The sequence below is a fragment of the Trachurus japonicus genome, chromosome 10 (assembly GCF_045865225.1).
Source record: "Trachurus japonicus isolate A0001 chromosome 10, Traja_1.0".
NCBI classification, from domain to species: domain Eukaryota; kingdom Metazoa; phylum Chordata; class Actinopteri; order Carangiformes; family Carangidae; genus Trachurus; species Trachurus japonicus.
Window position 1 is genome coordinate 9116954 of NC_140916.1, and position 18757 is coordinate 9135710.

Here is an 18757-nt window from a genome sequence, read left to right on the forward strand (position 1 = left end):
AGGAGTGCGTTCTGCATAGGACCAGGTGGACAAATCCCTTATCTGATGCGCCTACTACGACGTGGGGATGATCCCATACTCAAAGAAGATGGAGGAGTGGTGGTGGTGGGAATTGTTTCCTATTGGGGATGGTTGTGTAGGTGTCATCGGGGTCGTTGAGTGGGCAACTGTGAGTTTTAGCAAATAACTGCAGGGTTTTCTCTACATGTAATTGATCGTGGCACACCGCTACAGCAAAATAAAATCAGCCACACCTTCAGAATGATGATTTTTTTTTTTTTTAGATGTTGAATCTATGTAAGGGTTAGTTACCATTACTTTGCAGCCCTTTCCACACCACTACTTAAAAAAATCCTAGCAGAAAGACTGAAATGTTACTTATTATTAAAAAAAAAGAAAAAGCTTTGTAGCATGTCAAAGGCCCTGACGAAGTCAAAGGCCCTGACAAACAATGTCATCCAGGTGATAGATGGAGTCTGATCACAAAACAATTACATTTACACACTAGGCTAAGAAGAATTATATGATTTTATGTCTTGGGTTGTCAGGAAGTGATGCATAAACCAGCATGTGCCCACCAAAGTCTAATCAGGTCATCATACAGGTGAACATTTGGTGAACAGGTGTCACTGAGGTGTACGTTCACGGGGCCAAAATAGATTTACTGAGGTCACAACACCTTTAACCTCAAACCTCGTATCAGTCCGCCCCTTGAATCCAGAGGTTACATCAATGGCGTTACTGAGATGTTGGATCCACAAGAATGGGATGAACGTACTGACGGATGTGCGGAAAACCTGAGAAACAACATGCAACTCTGGCTGTTGTCAACACAGAGGCCTGAAAACATTATGAACACACACTACCTCAGACAGCTTTGTAAAATTATGAGATGACATGATGCTGAATTACAGGATAAAAGGGAATTTATGAGGAGCACAAGCGCAAATGTTCACGTTGATTTAACAATAAGGAAAAACTTTTTACAGGATCACTGCTCTGAGACCAGTGAAAAACTAAAAGAAAAAACAAACACACAACCAAAAACTTCCCAATACACACTGCTGTTGTTTACAGTAGCTGCTTGTGTTATTGCTATGACAACGTGTGGATGCTCTCAGGGCACCGTATTATAAAAATTGAACCATAAAAACAAAGGTTGATCGGGGGACACGCTGTGCCAAACCATATTCACACTCTACACTAATAGAGAAAAGCTGGCCTGCGGTTTTATAATTATGACCCAATCAACAAACAGTCTGAGTCGTCACTGTCAGTTAAATCCACACATCCGCACATGGATGCAAGGTAATGATTATGTCATTCAGACGGGCCAAAGTGAAAACCGTTCACATACCGATCCAGCAACAGAAGGCTGAAGACCCAGCCCGACAATATGGCGTTAATTTTGGATCACAGCGTTCGGCTTATCAAAATATTTTTGCCCCGCCTTTCATCAAAATACCTCAGTAACCTTGGAATCTGTCAAAACAGCAGCTCGGGTGCATCGGGTTTACCTGCAGCGTCCGACTCCATCAGAATAGACGTCTGAGATACTCCCGACGACGTCACAGATTTAGCGGCTGTTTTGTTAAACAAAGGTGGGTTTGATTGTGAGCAGAGCTCGGCACTCCACCTCCCAGGCGTTACATAAAGCGTGAGCCTCGACTTGGCATCGTCCGCCTGCAAAACAACGCTCCATGAGAACATGACTGAGCAATGCTAAACCCATGACCCCACTTATGCTCGTACCCCACATCACCCTGCCCGCCGCCACCCCCGCGACAGCTCATTCTCTCCATTTCAGTCTCCTCCCTCCCTCTCTCCCTCGCTTTTTCCTCTCAGTGGATCTGAAGATGTTTGCAACATTATTATGGAAAAATGCAATAATATATTCATTACTATGAGTAGTTAGTAGTACAAGTAGTATTTACCGTAGTTAAAATTGCTTTTACTGCAGCAAAAGCTGTAACTGAAGGTCAACACTAGCAAAAAAAGTGATAATAAACATTAACAATTAGTAGTAGTACCTGTAGTGGTAAAATGTGTGTATGTAATCAATAAAAACTAAAGCTTTAAGTTCAAATAGTATACTATATCTCTGACTCACATGTAACTCCAACAGTTGTCATTTTCATCCAATCACAAGCTGACACACTGATCTTCAGCCAATCACATGGAAGCTGTTGTAACACATGTGTCTTGTATGTTGCATTTAATACATATGCCTAACAGAATATAGATATATACAATATAGAATTTAATTTGGTCTGATATTTTAATACAATGCTTTTAGGGTTTAATATTTGTAGCATTTTAATAACTTATTTATAACTTTATATTTCATGCTACAGTAGCTATGGCAACAGTGTGGTTATAAAGACCATCAGTGGGGGAAGTCATACAGGGCTTGTGGGTGACTGATTAATGAAAATACTTCTTTAGTAGCCTAAAGGAGGTTTCCTTTGATTGTGATTTAAATACTGAATAGTTGTTACTGAGACCAGGCTTGTCTCCTCCAGATCCTCAAGTGCTTCTGAGTTTGTTTGTTTTCTTTGTCTCTCTGTATCATTCAGGTGTCATTTCAACACCATGGAGATTTGGCAACCTGCACCCTTGCACCACATCACCTGTGACTTCCTGATCCTCTCCAAACAGCACTTTTCTTTTGGTACTACTTTGGTATTACGTAGCTACAGGTCAGCTGAGTTAATCAGAGAGGACTCAACTTCACTTTGTTTTTGTGAAAAGATAAAATCTTATAAATTAAGCCCACGAAGACAACTCACGGCCTGTTGCTGCATGTCATCCCTGTCTCTCTCTCCCCCGATTTCCAGTCTCTCACACCGTCCTATCATAATAAACGCATAAACAGTCCGAAAATACACAAAGATGAGAAGAGATTAAGCGCATATTTGAATAACTTTTTTCTTTTCTTTCAGTGTCTAAAACATATTTTGTACTCCTGATCTTGTGCACAGTAACACACCACTTTGTCTCTGTACTGGTGCTTCCAGTCACCTCCTGTAATTAGCAGCAGTGCCCTGATCCGTATCTACTACTGCATGTAACACACTGACTGTGGGTGAGTACCTCACCCAGCTCCACCTCAAACAGCCCACACTATCAAACCACACAAATATTTTATAAACAGAGAGCCAAATACTGGCAGAAGAAAAGGTTTCTTCGTCAACATATTTACAGGTAGGCCACTTAACCCTATTCTAGTCAGGATAGAGTTTTAATAACGATAATATTTTACACTTTTAAAGTCTTCCCTCTCCCGAATGAAATTGGGCTTGGGCCTCCTTCATTCAATATGAATAAAGATAAAACTCTGATTTGTTTAAAAGTTTAGGAATATGATATTCATCCTGTATTTTTTTTTTTTAAATAATAAAATAAAAAAACTAAAATCAAAGTGGGTTAGATCATTTCAGGTGTCACAGATTTCTGTTCAGGAAACACACCTACCCACCCAAATTTGCAGTCCCACAGCCCCACACTCAATTTACACACACACCTAAGCCACATATAAATCATTATATAGCTTAGCTACCACAAACAACAAAAATCTACGTTAAAGCAGAAGTAAGTGGTCCGGTCGTTTTCGCTAATGCTGCGTTCCAGGCAGGCTTTTGAAATCATAAATTACAGCTTCAAGTCACAACTTACGACTTTGTAGCGTTTCAGGCAACCCACTCGTGTTTTTCCGACCTGTTTTACCGGTGAAAGTCACTATAACGGCCACTCGTAACTTCCGACCGGTGAACTCGTACCAGATCGAACTGGTACCACTTCACGGTCGGAAAAATACGAGTTTCCTTGAACGCACCATAACAGTCCTCGTCGCTACGTCGCCACATTCACGGCGTCCCTTGGCTGCACACACAGCCCTGCATGCCGTTCTCTCTCCTCATTGGATAAAAACTGTAGGATACGATAAATCTTTCTCTTCGGCTCAGAGCAGAGCAGAGTGACTGACAGACCCGTGTTTCAGACCAAACACTCTATGTAAGTGATTGCTGTCGGAAGATATAACTATTTAAGACTTATATTAACACAAATATATCACTTACTTCTGCTTTAATCTGATGCGGTGTGAGCCCAAATCTTATAGCTGGTTCATTCAAATAAGAAAAACTAAAAGTGGTACCTTATTCATGAGTTCAGATTCAGAAGAGGAGCAGGATGGAGGCAGGTGAAGATCAGGTGAAGATGCAGCTGTGGTCTCTCTGCAGCCTGGACCCTGGTGAGGAGCAGCGGGACAGGGTGCATGGTGGAGGACAGCTTAGACCAGGCATGTCCAAACTATCCCACGAAGTTCCAACCAACCAAGAGCAACACAGTTTGACCAATCAACTCCCTGAAGACTGAGATCAGTTGATTAAATGAGTCAAGTATGGTGTTGTGCTGCTGCTGCTTGGTTGGAAAAAAAAAAAAAAAAAACCTGCAGCCACACCGGCCCTAAGTGGAATAGTTTGGACATGCCTGGCTTAGACATCCAGTGTGGTCCAGGAAACACTGAGTAATGGCTTTATGGTTGTCATGTTAGCTCACAATAGTTTCTAAACTTCAGCCTCTGGCGTTAGCTGTGTTGGCTTGCCTATGGCTAAGCTAATGAAACATGCTAATGCACCGACATAAACCAATATTCGGCAACACACGTTGAATAAAAGTACCTGTAGTTGCTCACAAAATAAGTGTAGCGTATATATCTTACAGACAATGGAGTAGTGAATCTAAATACACACTAAGTTTATGTTTTCTTCCTCTGGTCGCGACTTTAAACGTCTGTCAAGCTAGCTCACGTTAGCTCAGGAAACCACTTCCTGAACGGACGAATACCACTTCCGTCTAACCGCTCTTTCAAAATAAAGCTACTTTATAAATGATGTTTTACCTTTTTACTCTGTTATGAAAAAACATTTTAAATCAACGTTATGATACATCTTTTAACCTTTAATATATATATATTTATATATATCTTTCTAATTTTTAATCAGGTCACATAATTTTAAACAATATGATAATTTTTCAACTTGGTCACAAAACAAACAAAGACAGCTGCTCATAGAGAGTAGCAGGATATGAGTAATAATGACAGCAGTGATTTTAGTAGTAGGTCTATAACAATTTTTTTTTTTTTTTAAATCATGATTGTTGTTGTTTCTGTGTCTGGCTTCATCTGCGTGCTGCCTGCTAAGACTTGCAGTACTGCAGGTCCAGCCAGTACACTTTGTACCATAACATAATCTGCGATACCGCCGCTTCAAATCTTTCTCATCCTATTTGTTTTGTGTCTGACACTGCCACGCTCGTCCTCACATCTTTTCTGTCATTTATTTAATCACACATCAAAGGCCGCTCTGTTTGATCACAGCAAATCAAATCATATCAAAATATCATCGCTGTCACCCGCTCTGTTGTTATAAAGACAGATGACGCTCTTGTCCGCACACTTTGCATATTTTTTAGTGCCGCATAGCCAAGCAAAGTAGCTGCAGTGACATCAGCTAATACTGATTTCAGTCATCCGAACGCTAACTGTCACTCTAGATATGTAAAATAAGAAGCCCAGAGCAGAGATGCAATTTCATAGATTGAGAGAGATAGTGGACAGAGAAAGTATTTCACATTTAAACTAATCAAACACACACACAGTTACCCAGAATTCACCTGTCTTACTGTACCACATAAGTAGCCTACCGATCAAGCCTTACTACTATTACAGCTTGTCTTTTATCCCTTATAATTTCAATACAGAGTCTCAGATAAATATATTTGTATATGATATGATGGTTATAATCTGCAGTGAATTAATGGCTCAAAGAAATAAATATAGATAGGCTACTTGCAGTATATATTGTGACTGCCTGGCTCAACAGCTGTGTCCTTTACAATAATTTGCATTTGGTCACAATTACAGCTTCTCCTCCATGCGACTGTCTCTCTGTTTCATACTACGAATGACGCACAGGAAGCCCAGTTACTTTGAATATATAGTAGTTGATGTGTCCATGTAGTGCTGCAGTGGTGCTACAAAAACCAGCAGGTAAAATACCTCAGCAGAGAAACATAAATCAGGTTTTATACTGTTGGCCCCAGAAAGCTGCACCAGAGGGCCAAGATGGAGGATATTCAAGGACGTCTAACAAGGAGCCGTGTGTGTGTGTATGTGTGCGTGCATGTGTGTGTGTATGTGTGTGTGTGTGTGTGTGTGTGTGTGTGTAGAGTAAATGGACTGCACATACAGTATATAGCACTTTTCTAGTCATATCCAAGCTCATACTTTCCACAAGAAGCTCATAGTTCATACTAACTCACTCACTCACACACTCATACAGTGCATTTTCAATGCTTTATATTGTCACACACATACGCACACACCCACACAAACACATTGATAATATATTAAGGCCAATTTGGGTTTCAGTATCCTGCCCAAGGACATTTAGACCATTGACCTTCTTAGCTCTACCTCTTGAGGCTCTATCCTCTCACTGCAGACAGGCCTGTGTTCAGCTCAGCTTGGTTGAGTTTGGTTTGGTTAAGTCGGGCTAACACGCCCCATTAGCCAAACACTCAGGTGGAGGCCTCGGCCCCCGACAGACCCTCTACACCTCCCCCAACCCCAACCCTAGCCCCACCCCGCCCAGTGACAGACCGATCATTGTCTCTGCACCTCTGCTGCAGCCAAGGATTCTTTGGGGATTGAATAAATGCAGGTGAGTTGCTGCTTTGACAGGGAAGAGAAATGGTCCTATATTGTATAAACATTACATCACCCGCCCCATAAGCTGCAACTGGCAATTGTCCACAGCTTATTGGATGGAGGAACACTACACTTGTGTGTCTCTGGGGTCTCAGTGTCACCAGGCTCTTTACCAGATAGATACTGTAGATAGATAGATAGATAGATAGATAGATAGATAGATAGATAGATAGATAGATAGATAGATAGATAGATAGATAGATAGATAGATAGATAGATAGATAGATAGATAGATAGATAGATAGATAGATAGATAGATAGATAGATAGATAGATAGATAGATAGATAGATAGATAGATAGATTGATTGATTGATTGATTGATTGATTGATTGATTGATAGATGTGTCATTTATTGATGATGTTACTCATCACCTCGGAGTCTCCGGTTGTTTACACCAGCGACCGTCTCTACCCTCCCCCTCCTCTTCCTCCTCCTCCTCTTCCTCCTCCTCCTCCCCTCCACCTTCTCCAGTCAGTGACCTGAGTGAAGCTTTCGTTGCCAATAGACACTTACCACTGCTGTGGCTGATGATGACAGACAAATATTATTATCATTTACAGGATAAGCTCTGTTTAAGACCTACACGTTTTCTTTTATTACCTCTTGGCGCCTTAAAAACATTCCTCTTATTTTGTCCTTCTTCCACTCGACTATAAAAATCTGATAAAATAACCAGACTCAAACACTTTGGAAGCGACTGAATATCTCTTTTTTTTCAGTGCAAGTCAAACAGTACCCCCCCCCCCCCCCCTTCTTTTTTTTTTTTTTTTACTAATACGGGGCGCGTTTCAGTGTAAACCAGACTGTGGGAAAAGACAACACACAGCAGAAGTCCACCTTCAAAACTGCGAAGGCACTTCTGTATTCTCCCTCCCCAGACGAAGGAAGGAGATGACACAGGCACACATCTGCACTGCTTTTCTGACACTGTCAAGGGATGCTGTTAAAACACTGTTGTGGTTATGCTTATATTTATGCTCAAGAATCTGTGAGAAAGAATTTCAGCATGCGTTCACATGATAGGAAGAGGACACACAGGGCGCCGTCAGAATCTGAATATTTCATATACAGTGCATGGGGTCCTTAAGTCTGAGACCACTTTTGGGGCCTCCAGCACCTCAGCTAGAGTATGTAAAGTACATCACACTGTGTATCTGTTACAGGTGGTCTGTTGGTTTGAATGGTTGTCAGTTAGTTTGGCTTTCATTGCATGGCCAACATTAACAGCATTTTGCTCACCAGTCTAGAGGAAATGTTGAGAGTTCAGCAGCATCACACTTCATTCCTTTACCCTTTGTCTCCGGCAGTGGAAAGCAACACCAATGTGCTCAGGTTTCAAATCTACCTCATTTGGTCCGAACTTTTTGACTTTTCCATTTGATCCAAACCAAAGTTACAAGTGCGATAGCTTCCCTGGACCATGGTCCAGACCAAAGACCCAAAATTTGGTTGCCACCATGCAAACTTGTTTATACATGTTTTCCTATATCACTACTTTGCTAAGGAGCTAATTAAGCCGATCAATGTAAGGAATGTATTATTGAAGGTCGATTGATCGTGATTGATGCTTGACTGTAAATAATATGTGCAAAACATCGAATAAACTAAACTAAACTTTAAAAACTTTAAATATACCAACTGAACCAACCGGATCAAATGTAGACAGTGTAGCAGAAACACCAACCTTGGTTTGGACTTTCAGATGTGAAAACACCCTTATGTTCCTTTAGTTCAACGATTTATCATGAGAGCTTGCTGGTGCTCATTCACTCTCACCCAGCTCAAATGAGCTACATTGACTTTCACTCTGCTATTTAGTTTTTCATTCATACTTACCTACCTAAAATTCCTCAATGCTTCTTTTAATTGTCCCATCATGGTATTTCCTCTGCAGGGCAGTGCTTGTGTGTCAGCAGCTACAGTATGTCAGTTCAGATCAACATGCAGTAACCATGACAGTCTGACCTCTGGAATAACAAGTGTGTTTCTAAACCAAGTCACAGGTACCACAGCTGGGATTCTCGCATTTTGTCTCTGTAGAGAACTTTGTTGGGTTTAAAAGTCTGAATAGCAATGTAATAGAAGCATACTTTTAAACATAGAGCAAAGGAATGCTGAACTTCATGTGAATTGTGCACAGTTTAGACAAAATCAACCTTTGAGTTTTACCTTCACACACTGAGATATTGGTGCAAAGTAACAACTTCCAAAAGATCTTCGTCATACCTACTTTTCTGTCTAGTAGTCATTCATCATAACTCAGTCATTTATCAGCTCTGTGCTTTCTCCTCTATAATAGATGATGGATCAGCAGGAGCTGCTGTAATCTGATCGTAGATAATCTGAGGATAATCTGTGAGACTAATACATCATAGTTGCATGACAGGCGTCTCAGTTTTGACCTCCTCCAGCTCCTCGGATGACAGTGAACTCTGTGCAAACAAAAATCCTCTGACGGGCAATCCGTCACTATCTGTGCAACCTGTACATGACAAAGCAACAAATTGCCTTTGAATCGCTTGTTGCGGGTGAAATCCCAGCTTCAGGGTAGTTTTTGTCTCCTCCTCCCTCAAAGCAATGAATCATAAAAATATGACAAATATGGCTTGACGTTGCTTTTTGGGGCTGATTAATGAGTGTAGCTATAGTCACAGTGGAAAGTCCCACACAGACAGGTTTGAAGATTTCTGTTTAGCGCTGGAGCAGTGAAGAAAAGCCTCTTCATGTGTGTCCTGGCGTTGAACACAGGTTGGCTGGGTGACATGCAATCAGCCTGTTCTCCTCATGTGAACCTTGAAATTTACTTTAAATCTTGCTGCTGTCATTTTAACTGTGCCTACAGTTACAACAAAATGCTCAATTTGTCATGTCTGTATTAACACTTTGGAGAAGTTATAGCCGTTTCGTAACAGCAGTGGGGATATTAATGTAGTGTTTAAAGGGAGAAAAAAAATCACATTTGTCTACAGTATGCAAGATTACCCAGGACAGATAAGAACAGTGTCATGGGTCTGGTGCACTTGAAATAATAAAGAAACACTAAACAAAGAGAAAATGAGCAAAGACAGGACTAATGCTGTAGTATGTGAGGAGATATTTTACAGTACAAAAACAATAACAGATGGATTCAAATTTCACTGTTTGTTGAAAGTAAGGCTGATGAAACCAGTAGAGAAACACACTAAAGCTTGTTTTACAACAAAAAGAAGATTTATACAAGCCTCCTAGAGTGTGATGATTCACTTTTGATTGTGCCGTGATACGATTCCTGCTTTCATGAGCCGCCATTACTAAAACATCCCAGTGCACAGAGCAGTTCTGCCTCTATTTGACATGTTCTACAGCTCCAATGTGAATATTCATGAGTTGAAATAGTGAAATAAGTTGAAAAATGTCATTAAAAACAATGAAAGTTGAACAAAAGTTTGATTTACTGGAGTTGGATGAAGCTCACATTGGAATCAGAAACACATAATCAATGTGCCTTTTAATTCTCCACATCATCATCAGTTATATTTAACCCAAGTATAAATAGAAAACAAGACGTTGCATTTTAACAAGCAGTCCTACAATTTAGTGGCATTTACTGTCCAACTAGTAGCACTGGAGAAGTCATGACCTTCAGCTTCACGGTCCACAAACCTAAACCGCAGTTCATGGTCGCCGCCCCTGCCCTGCAGATGCAGACCGTCCCTCAGATTGCATGTGTCACATTCACTGTATGTGTGTATCACTGTACACATGCACAAACAACAGCAGCAGCAGAATGAAGCTAACACACTGTCACAAATGGTAAAACTGCAAGCGGACCCGCAGACAGGGCAATAATGGCACCCTAGGTGAGATATTTCATTGTAAATATATAATAACGATGCACACAATGTTCTCTCTTCTCCTCCTCTTATTTGTACCACTTCCTGCCATGTGCACCTGATAATTTTGTCCTTTTTCAACTCGTTTTGCAGCTGCAACTCAAAGGCAAACCTAGACAATGATCTTGGATAGTGCAACATTGCAGTGCATGGGGTTTTTTTGCCTTTAAAAGTCTGTTTTTGTGGTTGGTGTAATAATGAATAATAAAAAATATATTCGTTCTAATGGCATATTCCACTGCAACAGGAAAGAAAAGTGACACTTTTCTTTTCTTGCGCCGCCTCCTCTGGCATTTTGCACCCTGGGCAACCAACAGTGACACTGATGCCATGGGCCGAGGTGTCGGACTGTTACTGGGATTGTGTGAATATTGCATTTTAAACTGCTGTCAACTTCTCCTACTCGGTAATAAAAGAAAACATCAATAAACCATATTGCAATATTAAGGATTATACTGCTGCCCACTGCTAGCAGCAGTAGTGATAATAGCATACCATTTGTGTGGTATTACCGGTAGTGGAGTTAAAGTGGTTTACCGTCAGGTAAACTAAAGATCCCTGTGTTGTTTCAGAGCTTCGCCACAAGTTTCAGTGCTTGGTGAATATTTTACAGTTGAAGAGTTATAGCTGTTAAACATGAAATCATCATCTTCAACTATAAAAAGTCGCTGGTATTTCTGGTGTCGGCGCCTGTGATAGTAACCATGACTTCATACAGAGCTGTTTGGAAACAACCTCTTCATATTCGCTAAACTCTCACCGGTTTATTTTATTTGTCACCTGTAGCAACACGTTCGTCTGTGTTTTATTTAGACGAGCATTCCTACTGGACTACATTTAGAGAAAGGTTTATCATACCTGTCATACTTTCAGAGCCGTTTTCCTCCCTTATGAAGCCTAATATGCTCAGTCAGACCACACAGACCATACCACTTATTATACAACATCCAACAGAGGTGATTGGTCAACGATGCATTCCAGTCATACTGGTAATTCTCACAATAGCTGTGCTTTATCAGAAATCTAACAAGTTGCTGTGGAAACAGATGGCAACATGGTTTAAAAAAAGAAATGTCAGATGAAGATGTACAGTGATCCGGCTGCTTTATTGTTGAATCCATACTCATAACCTCGTTGTAAACTACAATGAAGTCACTTATAGAGCTGGTATTTCCCATTTCTTTGAATTAGAAAAAGAAACATGCTTGAACAATGCCATTGTTCAGTGTTTGCAAGGAATGTTGTTTCTGTGGGGACGGAAAAATTTATTATTATAACCACAAATACACCACCACCCAGTGAAAGCCGTGTATTTTTGGGAACCATTTCAGAAATGTTTTACATAGTTTTCTTTTAGTGATCATTCCTGTTTATTTCATGATTTTCATTGTTGTTCTTATTTCTTTTATTCAGGACTTTGACAAGAAACGCCCTAAGTTTATTTTATTATTTATTATTTTGGTATTTTTATAAGTACAAGCAAAATGTTCATTTTAGATATCTGGAAGATATTCAGTGTCAGTGTTTTCAGGGAAGTTAACTACAAACATATCAGACCATGACAGTTAAAGTGCATTTGAGATTAGGCTACAGTCAATGGTTTCCATCAAATTAAGACATCTATGGGTACTTGCACTCACTAATGAGGACTAGCACTGGTGACAGGGATTAATCTAGTTGAACAAAGTGTTGTAATCCCTCACCAATCCAGATTTAAGATGGGTAGGCCAGGAAGGTCCTCCTGGTTTAGAAGAGATGTTTTAGCACATGTAGTTGTTTACTTACCAGGGTTGCTAAATGCTTCAGTCATAATAGTAGGCTAATTGTTGACATGATAAAATTATAAACTCTCTGAGCAATGTTATGTCTTCACCATAAACCCGGAAATCGTACAGTAACTCAGTGACAAGGACGTCCAACTTGGCTGGGGCTGGTTAGCATGCTAACTTTACTAGAAGAAAAGAATTTAAGTGAAATAGAAAAGTCAGTGAACAAATGTTGGAAAGTTGATGCAAACGTTTCTTCTAGACAGGTAAGTGAACAGCTGTCAATGCTAGTGCTAATGCTAAAATAATAAATACCTCCTTTCGCATGATTAACTGCTGCAGATTAAAGCCAACTCTGTTATAAAGGGCCATTTCATGTGTTCGCAGCAGAAGAACCACAGGTGTAAATAATAAAAAATTAATGATGGTCTGATTCAATTTGACTGTAGTTCATTTTCACTTCAGGGTATCTTGCGTCTTAGCTCACTTGAATTACACAGGATCATTGCTCATCTTATTCACATGGGGATTTCCTACAGTGATGAGTCTGTAGATGTCTGTTGTGTAAATGACCTGTTCGTAGGTCCACTCTTTCCAGGAAGTAGCTGCCAGTGTAAAACTGTGGAGAAAACTCAACTCAGTACTTGCATGAAAAACAAAACAAAAGCAGTACTGAAACAATCACACCAATGGACCTACAACAAAAGTGCCACCATGCAGTGGTAAAAACAAGGGTGTTTTCTTTCCTTCCTCAAAAACTGGCATGTTTTATTCACTGGTGTACAGTCAAAGTGGGATAACAGCTCTGAAAGGCAGCCCCACCTTTAAATGACAAGTAGAAGTAATAATATCCAATATTAATGGAAAATTTATAAGAGAATACTGTAAGTCCTTTATTTGACAGTACAGGAATGCAACCAGGACTCTGTACAAGGACAATATGAGTTCCACATGAGCAATTTAATAAGAGTTAAGAGTTTATAAACAGAAATAAAATTAATCTACAAACTTTCCTCCACAACCAGATGGCAGCCATGTTTGAGCACATAACCTGGGTGGTCTGATAGCATTTTTGATTTCAGGCCCATGGAAAAGAAAAAAAGGAGTGATATTTTGCAAAGAGAAAAGAAAAGTTGAAAAGCTACTGCATTTTTGATTTTGCTTTTGTTGGTTCCATCTACTGAGTGAATTTTGTGATCCTCACAGCTCCCTGAACACCATTAAAATACTATTTATAGTATTTTGATGGTGTTCAGGGATCATCAAGGAGCATCAAGGAGTTTTGAAATAAATTTATTTCAAAACTCCTTGATGTCAATAATAAGAAAACAACAGGGATTCTTATCATTCTTGTCTTTGTGGTTTTTGGTCTCACAGCTGCAAAATAGCTGTAATAACTCACGTCCCGTTACAACAGACTGTGTGATTTCAGCATTGTTTGGGAATTTCCCTCAAGAAGCTTAATATTGCAGAATATTATTATGCCACGAGACGGCATGAAGACTTTGGCTTTGGAATAGGTAGAGACAATTATTCAGATGATTCAGCTGCTACAATAATAAACATTGACATTCCTTTCTTTATCTTGTGATCTTGAGTTACACATACACCGCCAAAATGAGCAAGGTGTTTTTGTTCCCCCCAGTGTGCGATACATATATGTTATAGGCTATACAAGAGTTGGTAGAGATCTTGTCAGGACGGCGTCCTCTTCAGCCTTTGTCTCCTTTTTTGTTGTGATTTGTAAACATTTACTAATAAAGCACCAAATGCTTTGAAGATTTTGCTTTTGTTAATGATACTGCCAGACTAAACAAATAAAATGTGAACAAATCTGCAAATATACCATCAATCCTCAGCCATTCTGATAAACTAAGTCCTCCTATTGTATTAACAGGCTTTAAGTGATTTGTTCCGGCTTTGATGAGCTCTGCTGTGATTCAGATTAATCTTGTTTGACTTAGTCCAGGACAGCATGGTTAAGACATCAGTACTCAAAACTTAAAATAGGTTTCACAGGAAGGATTATGTGTCGTAGAGTATAAAGCCTCAACCTGGTTTCATTTATAGCCTTCCCAGGAAACAGGCTCTCAGCTGGAGTCCAACTAACTTTGGAGGGCATCATAGCTTCTTTCAGCCAGTTGTTTTGGTTTTGTTTAACTCTGTTTTGCATAGTTTTTCGACCACTTATCATCATCATCAACCTGATTTTGAGCCACCACATCTTACAGCTCTGATAAATCCACTGAATACAACTTGTTCATTAACAAAAAACACTTAAAATGCAAGATTTTTCCCCTTGTTAGTTGATGGAGCCCAAAAAAACATGAATATTGGACCTAAACTCATCAGATAATCCATAAGAATGACTGCAACTACATGCTAATCTTGTGCTGTGTATGTATCATGGATGTGCAAGGACACTTGTTGCATTTCCTGATAATAAATGTGATTTCTGCTTGTTTCCACTGCAAAGTGGCAAAAAATAAATTAATGCTCCTTTGAGATAAGACAATTTAAACAACCTGCTTAACTCTTTTCCATAAAATTACAGGCTTTTAGTGCAATAGTCCGGCTTTGATGCGCAGCCTCGGGCCATACGCTCACTAATGAGGACTAACACAGGTGATTGAAATTACTCTTGTTTAACTTAGTCCAGGCCTCTGTAGTTAAGACATCACTTGATCTAAACTTAAGGGGAGTTACAGGAAGGCACCTTTTAAACAGGATTAACTGTTGTAAAGCCTACACCTGTTTTCATTTATACCCTCCCTGGGAAGTCGGCCCAACTGGTAAGTACAAGAACTAATTCTGCGGCGCAAACACAACTCGCTCTTCAAAATAAAACACTGCAGAAACAAGGAACCATAATGACTTAATACAAAGGTTTAGTGTGTTGAGTGCACAACATTAAGTTTATTGTATGTTAATCGGTTGGTATTTAGTTTTTGGCCTTTTGGTGGCAGCAGAACAAGCAACGTGTTTGCAAAAAGCTGCAAATTTTTACACATCCAGCAGTTTACGGAGCAGCACTGACAGTGGGAAATCCTTGGCTCTTGAGCTGCTAAATGCATCATGAACCTGTTGTTCACTGTGCCAGCCCATTTGAAGTGAGCCTGAGAGCACTGAGAGTGAAGAACAACAGTAAGGTTATGGGCTGCAATCAAAGAGCTGAAGAATTGCTAAACCATCAAAATTGGGAATGCTTGATCAATTATTTAAAAAACTGAAAATGAAGAAAACTTCCAGTATAATTTAGCCAAATAAAAACCAATATGGTGCCTTATCCATTGATTTGCATCTCAAAGATACATTTTCTTGTGAAACACCACTCCGAACCGATCACTGTTATTTGAATAAGTCCTCTGTTGTGTTGCCGACTCCCTTCACACGGGTTCGTCCAGTCGTGGCAGAGTGCTGTTGGCAGTGTGTGCGCTGCTGTGGCTGCTGGTGTTGATACGTTTCATTAAGAGGTAACTCTAGCTGCTCATATCTCTGTTTCATCCTCACTGAGTCTCCTGGGAGTGCGCTGCAAAACAAAAGGCTACAGGGTCCTTTGTGGGGTACACTCAGGACCGGGTCCGTTTACTGTAAACACACTGGGCAGGGGCATCGCAGAGGTCACGTATGAGTGTTTGTGTGTGTGTGTGTGTGTGTGTGTGTGTGGAGGAGGCTTTTGTCACATCACTTTTATAAAGTTAGGTTGCAGTTAGTGATGGAGAAAGGAAACGAAGGAGAGAGAAAACACAACGGGGAGGAGTAGAGGAGGCAGAGTGTAGATTTTGGACTATTTTTGATCACACAAGTGAGTTCATGAGTTCATAAATCTGACAGTGGTTATTGTTCATTTTAAATTCTCAGAAACGAGCTCTTATCACGGTGATAAAACGCTCAATTTAAAAATTTTAAACTGCAGTCAGACACGACAACCCAGACTGATCTCTGTGGAAGTTCTCCAGCATTTTACAGCGTGACTCCCAGACTTGTTGTTGCAGTGCAGGGAGGGGGGGTGGGGGAGCTTCGTGATCTCAGGAGGATCCTCCAAAAGCCTCATTTCACGTTGGGTGATGTCACGCTCTTTGGAGAGCAGGAGGTTGTCTTTACTTATACAGGACATCTGCCTAATGTCAGTAATGATTATTCCCATTACCATACATTATCTTATCTTGTTGTAAAGTTATCTTGAAATTAGAAATCTAGAAGATGTATTAGAAGGTACATGTAAGAGAAGTGATCCACTTTTGTTGATGGCGATATTAAGACTTTATCAGTTTCTATTTCTTTTGACATGATGATATTTTTGCTAGTATGATACTTCTCTTTTGTCCCAAGAGCTTCATCCTTTTAGTGGCAGCAGCTGAGGCTCAAACTACAATATATCAGGATTATCAGGATCAATCAAAATAATATAACTGCAAATAAGACTGACAGAAAAGCCCTGAGGATCAAACTTTTAAATGTAAGTATTGGGCTTCAGCTCAGTTCAATAACTAAAGGTACAATTGTTGATAAGAATAAATTAATTATACAAGCAGGTAGAGGTGGTAATGCAAAGTGAAAATCCTCCTTTATATCATTTCAGTTTGGCCTTCATGTCTTTGACAGCTACATATGTCAGCTACACCTTGATAAACTACGTCCTCTATAATGCGACACATCTTATCATATAATAGGTGCATTTTTTGAATAAACACATCTAGTCCAGTAATTTTAGGCCAAAAAAGGGGTCAACGTTAAACAAATTGCAACAGAAGCAAACTCAACTGATTTTGTATCCTCAGCATGTCCTGAGTGAGGGAAAAAAAGCCCCGAAGAATCCCATTAGGGGAAAGTTTCAAAAAACACCCAAACATATCCCATTTATACGCATATAAAAAAATTTTTCACGTGAATAGGGTAAAATTTTTAACCTTTAGATATCTCCATGAAAATTACTGAGTTGATTACTTACATTAAGACAAACAAAAAATGTATTACAAGTTTTTTGAAATTATTTGTTAACATGAGCAAATTTGCATACATTTGAATACATTTGACCATGTTAACAAAGAATTTCCAAAAACTTGTAATACATTTTTTGTTCGTCTTAATGTAAGTAATCAACTCAGTAATTTTCATGGAGATATCTAAAGGTTAAAAATGTTACCCTATTCATGTGAAAAAAATGTTTTATATGCGTATAAATTGGATATGTTTGGGTGTTTTTTGAAACTTTCCCCTAATGGGATTCTTCGGGACTTTTTTTCCCCTCACTCGGGACATGCTGAGGATACAAAATCAGTTGAGTTTGCTTTATGTTGCAATTTGTTGAACCTTTTCTCATAAAATGACTGGACTAATTCTTGTAATTTTTTTTTACTGTTTTTCTTGTCATATTTTGGCATCAGTTGTAGAACCACTTCAGACTGTTGGTGTATTATTTTCGGTTTTGACACGTAGGGTTGTGGTAAAAGGACAAAAACCCTGTTGTCAGCTGGACCAGTGACCCAACGCATATCCAGAAGAGGAAGGTTAATTGCCGGCTGGATAGTTAGCAGAGGAACGCCTTAGAAAAGATTTATTTGGTGTTTGCCGTTTGTCACCTTGACCCTCGGCTGTTCTACAAACACTATGAGGAACAGGCTCTGATGAGGTTGTGTGTGTGTGTGTGTGTGTGTTGTGCTTGTACGTTTTCCGACACAAAGGTCAACCAGTCAACTAGGTGCTGAGGGAACAATTTTTCACAGGCTTTGATTTGCCTGTGAGTAAGTTGGCAAGTATGCTTTCAAAGTCCAGTAGTCTGCGGTCCCAGCAGACCACCACAAAGGAGCTAATCCCCTCTATCACAGCCAGCGCAAACACATTAGCCACACAACATCAACACTGCACTCAAGAGCCCCATTGACAAATCCTCCCTGCTTTCTCAATGAAATTCAGACAGGGAGCCACGATGTTCCTTTCCCAGCAAATCAACAGGCTCGGATGTTGAAATTCAAGATGCTGTGAAGAATAATTAAAGCTGCAGCGTGCACAGATTTTATCTTAGAATAACAATAACTGAAAAAGACTCATAGATATCACCAGTTGCTGTGTTTTTGATGCATCTACTGAACATGGAAAGAAAAACACGAAACTGCGGTGGATTTCCTGCAAACAAGAACACCCCACATGAAAACGGTCCTTACTGTTTGTTGTGTTGTGTTTTTGTTGCGTTTGCTGCCTCCTGCCTGTCGCCTCCTCCGCCAGGCTTCACGGTTGCACGTTAGCTCGGCCTCGGGCTACATGTTGTTTCAAAGACACAGACAGGTCATCAAGTTGAGTGACAGGTGCTGGGGCATGAACTTGACTGAAGCGGAGTTAACA

The 18757-nt window shown here is 39.9% G+C and overlaps 1 protein-coding gene across 1 annotated transcript in view; it reads right to left on the bottom strand.

Moving 5' to 3' along the window:
• The window catches only part of pcgf1 (polycomb group ring finger 1), a 40237-nt gene extending 36057 nt beyond the window's left edge, over positions 1-4180 (bottom strand). The window contains exon 1 of the mRNA XM_085789207.1: positions 4157-4180. Coding sequence (XP_085645333.1) covers positions 4157-4165 — 9 coding nt within the window. The 5' untranslated portion in view covers positions 4166-4180. The remainder of the gene's footprint in view (positions 1-4156) is intronic.
• Between the last annotated feature and the right edge of the window lie 14577 nt (positions 4181-18757).